This window comes from Dipodomys ordii, unplaced genomic scaffold, assembly GCF_000151885.1.
Source record: "Dipodomys ordii isolate 6190 unplaced genomic scaffold, Dord_2.0 Scaffold31, whole genome shotgun sequence".
Classification (NCBI taxonomy): domain Eukaryota; kingdom Metazoa; phylum Chordata; class Mammalia; order Rodentia; family Heteromyidae; genus Dipodomys; species Dipodomys ordii.
Genome location: NW_012267247.1, coordinates 8,966,759 through 8,976,014, shown reverse-complemented (window position 1 = coordinate 8,976,014; position 9,256 = coordinate 8,966,759). Strand labels below are relative to the sequence as shown.

Sequence of the window (9,256 nt, the reverse complement as noted above, 5' to 3'; positions counted from 1 at the left end):
AAAAAAAAAAAAAAAAAGAAAAGAAAATGAGTAAAGCTGAGTTTTATATGATTGCCAGAATGAAAGATGAATATGAATTTTTAAGTACATAAAAGGCAAATTTATCTTGATGGAACAAATTCAGTTAACTATCTCAAAAAGGGGAAGATAAGGATCTGATATCTATTACCAAAGGAAGCACCAAAGAGTTCATAGCAATACTTCAAAACAAGTTAATGGAGCACTAATCTTTTAAGATTATATAAAATGGGGGCTGGGAAGGTGGTTCAGTGATAGAGCACTTGCCTTGCATGCCTGAGGCCCTGGGTTCGATCCCTCAGCATCACATAAGCAAAAAGAAAAAAGCCGGAAGTGGTGCTGTGGCTCAAGTGGTAGAGCGCTAGCCTTGAGCTGAAGAGCTGAGGGCAGCGCCCAGGCCCAGAGTTCAGGCCCCCCATGTTGTTCATATCAACATTAAAAAAAAATTAAGGAAAACCCACTTGAATTCATTGTCTCTCTTTTATTTTCCCATAAAACTGCATAAGAAGGGCATGAGCCATTTCAGAAAAACAAGTAGACTTTCAAGAGGAAATAAAGCTGTTCCTGCCTCCGGGTGATGTCTTACCCAGGTTGTGCCGCTTGGATTTTGCATGTTCATGTATGTGTTTCTTTGTGAAACAGCCAAAGAAGACGCAATACAGGCAAGAGTGAAGCCGGCTCAGGTGGACACCACAGACATGGCAGACGCAGGACTTTGCCTGAAATTAGAGAGAGAATTTATAAGCAGAGTGTGCTGAAACAGTTCTCAAAGAGAAATTAGCAATGATGGCAAAAAGCACAGGAAATTTCTCCGAGTCTTACTACTATAAAACAGTACCTATATTATTTAATTCTTTCCAAAAGTAACTTACTTCATTTAACTCAAACTAGCTTGCCAGAAGCCATTAAGCTACCAGGACATTTACTGTATTCTCTCCTTCCTGGTCTTGACTGGTGCCTCAAGACAGTGCCACTCACATTTGTAATAAAGCAATACAGATAAGAACAACAACAACAAAAAAAAAAAGGAACAGTTTATTAACAAGAAAGAGAGACACTGGAAAACTAGTAACTAAACCACAGCAAATGTAAGTGCAGTGGTAAACAACTCCATACATTCACACCATACAGACTGACAGCACAGGAGGGGATGTATGGAAAGGATATCCCACTGGGCATGTCTGGCATTGTTTGACTACAAACATGAATAAATAAGTTATAGCTGGGTGCTGTGGCTCACACCTCTAATACTCGCTACTCAGGAGGCTTAGATCTGAGGATCATGGTTTAAAGTTAGCGTGGGCAGAAAAATCCTTATGAGACTTTTATCTCCAACTGACCACTCAAAAACCAGAAGCGACATTGTGGCTCAAAGTAGTAGAGCACTAGCCTTGAGCAAAAGAGCTCAGGGACAGTGCCCAGTTCAAGCTCTACAACCAACAACAACAAAAGAATCCCAGGAGGTATGTGTGTATGCATACCTGTAACCCCAGCATTTGGGAGGCTGAGGTAGGAGGACTGAGATCAAGGCCAGCATGGGATACATAGCCAGAAGGACTACAGAGTAAAAACCCTGCTCAAGAAACCAAAACCTGCACTGGGAAGGTGGCTCAGTGGTAGAGTGCTTGCTTGCATGCATAAGGCTCTGCGTTTGATTCCTCAACACCACATAAGCAGAAAAGGCTGGAAGTGGTGTTGTGGTTCAAGTGGTAGAATGCTAGCCTTGAGCTGAAGAGCTGAGGGGCAGTGCCCAAATCCAGAGTTCAGGTCCCATAGCTGACAAAAAGAAAGAAAGAAAGAAACCAGGGGCTGGGAAGGTGGCTCAGTGGTAGAGCACTTGCCTTAATGCATGAGGCCCTGGGTTCGATTCCTCAGCACCACATAAGCAAAAAGAAAAAAGCCAGAAGTGGCGCTGTGGCTCAAATGGTAGAGCGCTAGCCTTGAGCTGAAGAGCTGAGGGACAGTGCCCAGGCCCAGAGTTCAGGCCCCATGACTGGACCCAATAAAAAAAGAAAAAAGAAACCAAAACCTGCTATATGCTAATGACTCACACCTGTAATTTTAGCTCCTCAGGAGGCTGAGATAATGAGGATTGAGGTTTGAAGTCAGCCCAGGCAGAAAAGTCCATTAGACTCTCCAATTAACCAGAAAACAGCCAGATGTACAGGTGTGGCTCAAGTGGTAGAGCATGAGCCTTTGATAGAAAAGCCAAGTGGGAGCTCAAGGCCCTGAATTCAAGCTCCAGTACCAGCACAAAACCAAAGCCCAAACCAAAACAAAAGCAATCCCAAATGCATACTGTAATTAACCTCAGTCTTCTCTTAAAAGTCTTCATAGAATTCCATATAGTAACTGTTGTAGGAAAAACAAAAATACTAGACTCTTCATTTTATAATCATCATCATAATAACTGATTCAATTAAAAATATACACTAGAACCACTGAGTAAAAAATATGCTGGTAATACAAAGTAACTATAACTGGACAGAGACTAAATTCTATCAATTGATGAACAGTATAAACTGTGTAATAGAATAACATGTTATTCTTCATGAAAAGGAAAGAAACTATAACAAGAACTATGAGAACACAATCACAGGAAAAGTCAGATACAAAAGATCACATAATTATATAGTTCCATTTATGTGAAATATTCAGACTAGATAAGTCCTAGAGTCAGAGAGGACAGGGCACAAATGAGAATGTGCTGACACTTGACATAGCTGCACCGTGGCCACACAGCATTATGAACACACTAATGCTGCTTGGGTTAAATGTGATTTCACCTCACTATAAAAATATTGCTGTGGGTTGGTTAGTCATAGCCCCCCCAAAAGATAAATGTGTTGAAGGCTTTGTCTCCAGCAAGAGGTGCTGGTACAGGGTAGTGGGACTTTTAGGCAGTGAGGGCTATTGGGAAGAAGTTAGGTAATCAGGGGTTCTTGAAGAAGATACTGGTACCCTCGTCTCTTCCTCTTGCTTTGCTTCCTGGCCACTGTGAGGTGAGCAGTTTCCTCGCCCATGCACCTCTCACAATGACAGACTGTCTCACCACAGGGACAAGGAACCACCAACCTCACCAACTCCATCACTGAAGTCTCTGCAACCAGGAGCCAAAGTAACATTTCCTCTTTTTGTTTACTTCTATGTATTTTGTAACAGTATCAGAAATCTGAGTAACCAGAGACACATTAAACTATACATTGTATATTTGTGTGTAGTTTATTAGGGCACTGGATATAGTTTTACCCAGAGACTCAAACTTTTTCCTAAATGAAAATTTCCCTTTTAGGACAGAGAACTCTGGCCAACACCATGTTAAATAATCTTACCACCTCAAATCGAACAACCCATTTCACCACACAGAGTACTCATCCAACAAGGTTTACTTAACTCTGCTCATGAAGAAAGCAGACAAGTCCAAAATAAGGAATTTTCTACAAAACAACTGTCCTGTGCTCTTCAAAAATGCCAATGTAATAAAGACAAAAATAGCCTGGCCAATTCTACATGAACAGACTTTAGAGACTGAAAAAACGTAATGCATGATCCTCAGTTAAATCATACCAATTATTTTTCTAGTTACAAAATATTTATTAAAGAACAATTTCCAGGGGCTGGGAAGGTGGCTCAGTGGTAGAGCACTTGCCTTGCATGCATGAGGCCCTGGGTTCGATTCCTCAGCACCACATAAGCAAAAAGAAAAAAGCCGGAAGTGGCGCTGTGGCTCAAGTGGTAGAGCGCTAGCCTTGAACTGAAGAGCTGAGGAACAGCACCCAGGCCCAGAGTTCAGGCCCCATGACCGGACCCAAAAAAATAAAGAAAGAAAGAACAATTTCCATATGTGGAGAAAATATTTCTTCTTCTATTTCACTTGATAATTTGATTTAATTTTTTTTTCCCAGGAACAAAAGCAGGCAGGAACCATCCTAGGACTTTCAGCCTGCTAAGCACTCTACCACTGAGCTACATACATCTCCAGCCAGAAATACTGATTTCTGATCAGGCATTAGAATAAGAGCCTAGAATTACTTCACAAAGCATTTTACTATCAATATTATAAAGATCTTTAATACCTTGCTCATGTAACTGTAACCCCTCTGTACAGTATTTTTACAATAAAAAACGTATTATAATAACAATACCTTAAAAAAGCTCTTTAATAGGAAGGGATATATTTTTATTTTATTTTATTTTTTAATTTATTTTTTTTGGTGGGTTGTAGGCCCGAACTCTTGGCCTGGGCGCTGTCCTTTAGCTCTTCAGCTCAAAGCTAGCGCTCTACCACTTGAGCCACAGTGCCACTTTAGGTTTTCTGGAGGTTAATTGGAGATAAGTGTCTCACTCCACTTTCCTCCCCTGGGCTGGCTTTGAACTGCTATCCTCAGATCTCAGCCTCCTGAGTAGCTAGGATTACAGGCGTGAGCTACCAATATCCGGAAAAGGTAACATTTTATGTACAGCGTGAGCCACCAGCATCTGGGCGTGAGCCGCCAGCATCCGGCAAAAGTAACATTTTATATACAAACTACATACTTAGCAAAAACTGTTTCTAGTTGTTCCTAAATTCGTAATATGTTATCAGTGAACACAGTGTACATCAGGACTGTCCACAAGTTCAAAGTAAGGCTCAGTGGGTTGAATGTCAGCTGTGTGGTGCCTCACCAGGAAGCCTCCTGAGAGACCTGAATAGATGGGTGGCCCAGAGGCTGCTATCAGCCCTTTGGTTCTGTGGTATAGGCACAGGAGATGCCATCTTAGCAGGAAATCCAATGTGCTGGAGGTCTGAGAGGCCTTGGCTGTGAGGGCCAGCACCTCCTGATTGGTGCTAGACTCCTTGGGGGAGCTATTCATGATGACTTGGATGGGTAGCAGTGTGCATGTACCTGCACAGACACCACCCCAGTGTCCATACCCAATTATTTCAAAGTTATAAATGGTATTATTTGGACAAGTGCTTGGGACCTAATGGGAGGTCTTTAGGCACTGGGATCCCTCTCAATCCCTCTCCCACCTTCCACATTGACTGTTTATCAGGACAGATTTGGACAAGGGCAGGATGTGCAGCTGCAGGTGACTTGCCACTCACCACTAAAGACCTATTTTGCCAGGCTGATGGATTCAACATAACCAAAAGAGCTGTTCTAATACTAAGCAGCCAACCAACAAGGCAACTTACACTAAATACAGAAACAGAAAGCTGTCTGATATATTAATAAAATTTTCACATCTTTTGAATAGTTTCTCTACTGTCCACAGAACGCTCTATTATGCTGTAATGTTCTGTGTCTGTACTGTCCCAACTTCTGAAAGCCACCAGCTACACATGATTACCAAGCTCTTGAAGTATGGCTAGTACAAATAAGAAATTAAAATTTACATTGTATCACATCTTAATTTATGTAAATAGAACATGTGGCTAGTGACCACTGTACAGTAGTATAGCACAATTCTAGACTTAAAACCACCATTATTATATTAGAAAACCTTTTCAAAACAGGTATCCAGAGTTTCTTTGCTCCAGAAGCTAGAAACTAAAAATGAGTTGAGGGTATAGCTTAGTGATAGGATTCCATCCCCAACACTGAAAACAACAAAAGCCTAGAGTAGCTCAAATCAATCTCAGACAACTTTTGTAGATTGGAAACAAAATGCAACATACAAAAAGAATGTTTTTAGAAAAAGTTAAATTAAATGTACTAAGGTGAGATGATACTTGGTTGCTTGAGCCAGCCCTAAATGCCATCAACCAGTGTCTCCCCTTAAGAGTCAAGCAGATGGTAAGCACTTGTGGCTCATGCCTGTAATCTTAGCTACTCAGGCAGCTGACATGGGAATCTTGGTTTGAAGCCAGCCTAGGCAGTAAAGTCCATAAGATTCTTATTTCCAATTGATAAAGGAAACCTGCCATTTTGAGAACTAGCTCAACCTGGTAAGGAAAAGCTTGCAAGTAATTTTCAAGAAAATGTAACCTCTAGGGCACCTGTGCTCTATAAAAGGATGGTCCTCCTGTTGGTTGAGGATGAGACCCTGGAGCAAGGATCCTCTGGGCCCAGTGGTGTAACTGAGTTCTCCAACTCTCCCAGTGCCTCTTGCTTCTTCCCAGAGTATTTTCCACATGTTGGTTCCCTGACTACGATGTTGGCCCTCTGAGCCACCCGTGCAGGCCTCTGCTCTCATTGGAGTGGGCAGCACTCCTATGTTTGAACGAGGCTGCTCCTTCTCCTGGGTCCTGTCACCAAGAAAGTGGCAGTCTCCTGGGCTCAATGGAGAGATGGAACAACTCTGAACACCTGCTTCTGAATCAGGGCCTGGATCTCTCGTTCTGTCTGGTAGGATGGAAGGGGAGCCCAATCATCTCTGGCCGCAGTGTGCAGTCCTTTTAAAGACAGCCACCAGTTTAGGCCTGTTCTTTTAGTAGTCACCATTTCAGGGCTTGACTTTACAAAGAACAGGCCACTTCAGAGGGAGCCACCAGTTCAGGGCATCTTTTTCAGAGGGCTACCAGTTTAGGGTACTCCCAAAGGAAGGAGGGAATGTGTAACTTCTTGTATGAATGTGAATGTAAAATTATTTGTGGTAAAAAAAATACAGTTAAAAAAATTATTTGTGGCTCCACAGCCAAAAGCTACGGAGGCTGGAGCCCAAGGGTCCTAATCTGTGGTTCCATGATGACTTTACATGGCCTAACAATGATTCACATTCTGTAATAGGACCTCTGACCAGGCCCGGGCTTATACAAGCACATCTTCAGCCAAGAAGCACCTATAGTCCTGTGAAGGATGCAAGTAACCTACCTTTGTCCACACAACACCAAAGCAGGGAGGAACATGGGTGGGAGTCACTCTAAACCAACTGTCTTACATTATATGCTTAAGAATTTTTCAAGCAGGTGTGGGTGGCTCACGCCTATAATCCTAGCTACTCAAGAGGCTGAGATCTCAGGACTGAGGTTCAAAAGCCAGTCCAGGCAGGAGAGTCTGTAAGATTCTTATCTCCAATTAACTACCAGAAAACCAGAAGTGGCACCATGGCTCAAGTGGTAGAACACTGGCCTTGAGCTGAAGGGCTGAGGGACAGTGCACAAGCCCAGAGTTCAAGCCCCAAGACCCACCCAAAAAAAAAAAAAAAGAATTTTCAAAGGGCTATTTTAGGGATTATGGAGTCAAGATGACTCCCAGGTGTCTTTAGACTTTTGGTCAAATGGTCATCTTTTGTTGTAGACTGGCCCCTGGAAGGCACCCTCCATGTCCTCACTATTAGTGAAGTTTACCATCTCCTGACAGTCCAAACTTCAGTTCTCCTATGAAGACTGCTGGTTACAGATTGCCTCAACACTGCCATCATGGGTGAGATTCCATGCAAATTCACAGGGCCAGCCACTGTAGAGTTTTAGCAAAATCATCTAAGCCTCAGAAAGAAAGCCATTTATCAGGGGACTCTGCAGAAAGGACACCTGTACCTCCACTGTACATCCCAACTGCCCTTCAGAAGCCAGTAAAGGCGCCTGAGCTATTAAGCTTGACACATTAATCTCACCTCAACCAGTGGAGCTAGATCCCAAACCTGTAAACTGGTGCCTCAGGCTGGACAGCTCAGGCTCAGATGTTGCAAATGCCCCTCAGCAAATTAACTCAGCATAGTCCAAGAGGGTGGCCTATTTAGTACTACTGACACCTTGAACTGGAAAAAATTATACCTTCTCATTTGGAAAAACCCCAGGCCCTCACAGTCTTGACACTCTTCATTCATGGGAGTAGTTAAATCAGGGAAGGTTGGCAAAGGCTCTTCCTCAGGGGTGGCTGACCCAACAGGTGGAACTTTGGGCCCTGATCAGGGCTCTGGAACTTGCTGCCACCAAGCAAGTTAACATCTACACTGACTCTAAATAAAGGGGCCTCCTTGCAGCAAGAGGAAAAAAAATTCTCTGACTTTTCAAGGCAGTAGGGGCCCCATTGTAGGTTGCTGTAATACACTACAGAGGACATCAAAAGGGCAACAACTCAGTCAGTAAAGGAAATACATATGCAGATCGGGTGGGAAAAGAATGCTCAGAATCCCACAGAATGTCATGACCCAGGTTCAAAGTATGGCCCAGAGGAAAAGGGAAACCTCAGAGGGAGGACATCAGACGACAGAAAGTGAGGGAAGGCTCCCCCATCAGTGCCTTTTGGTCCCAGAATAATTGGTCTATCAACTATTACCATGAAATGGGGCACTGGAGAAAGACCAAACTGGGCTGGGAATGTGGCTTCGTGGTAGGGTGCTTGCTTAGCATGCACGATGGCTTGGGTTCGATTCCTCACATAAATAGAAAAAGCCGGAAGTGGCGCCGCGGCTCAAGTGGTAGAGCACTAGCCTTGAGCAAAACAAGAAGCTCAGGGACAGTACTCAGGCTCTGAGTTCAAGCCCCAGGACTGGCAAAAGAAGAAGAAGAAAAAAAAGAAAATATAGGGAGGTGACAGGGGCGTGAGGTCCTGCTCAGTTCCGTGCGTCCTGGCAACCCCGCAATCCTGGCAACCCGGGGGGGGGGAACCCCAACAACCCCAATCCACGGCCAAAGGCCCGACTCTCCGACCTTCAAGGATCGACACCCCAGTGTGAGGAGGTGGGGGGGCTCCGGATGGTGACAGAAGATCTACAACCAGTCAAAGCGCTGGGTTCTTTTTATATATTTTCCTCCAAATCCTCCCCTCCAGCCGCCCCGCCCCACCCCCACCCCCGGGCAGGAGCTTGAGGCTAGAGCGCTGGAGAAGCCCCTCACCTAGAGTCCCAAGCTCCCAACCTCCTCTAGGAGTGCTCCCCGCATCCATTTGCATTCGTCTCCCAAGCCCCGCCCCACCGCGGCGTCGCCCCCCCCCACGGCCGGGGGGTGGGGCGGAGAAGGACGGAGGATAGGCGAGAAGAACCCCCTCCCCCCCCCAGCCGCCTTCCGTTACCGTTGCCCGCCCCCACCCAAGCCCGCAGCCCCGCCGGAGGACCCCCCCCCCCCCGGCCCGGGCCAGCCGGGCCGCCAAGCATGCAGGCCGCACCTTGCGCTTGCGGGCCTCGGCCGTGCCGCTCCACACGAAGCACTGGTAGATGGCCCGCAGGTTCTGCTTCCAGTTGTCCACCTTGAAGCTGCCCAGGTGCGAGCAGCCCGACGGTGCCACCGCCAGCTCGGCCTCCATGGTCTCGCCCTCCGGTTCAGGCCGGGAGACCATGGGGGGCAAGGCCCGGCCGCGCGCGGGGGCCGGCG

The 9,256-nt window shown here is 45.4% G+C and overlaps 1 protein-coding gene across 1 annotated transcript in view; it reads right to left on the bottom strand.

Annotated features, from left to right (window-relative positions):
* The window catches only part of Usp22 (ubiquitin specific peptidase 22), a 44,587-nt gene extending 35,337 nt beyond the window's left edge, over positions 1 to 9,250 (bottom strand). The window contains exons 1-2 of the mRNA XM_013016336.1: positions 9,051 to 9,250; positions 605 to 737 (exon numbers count right to left, since the gene is read on the bottom strand). Coding sequence (XP_012871790.1) covers positions 605 to 737; positions 9,051 to 9,221 — 304 coding nt within the window. The 5' untranslated portion in view covers positions 9,222 to 9,250. The remainder of the gene's footprint in view (positions 1 to 604; positions 738 to 9,050) is intronic.
* Between the last annotated feature and the right edge of the window lie 6 nt (positions 9,251 to 9,256).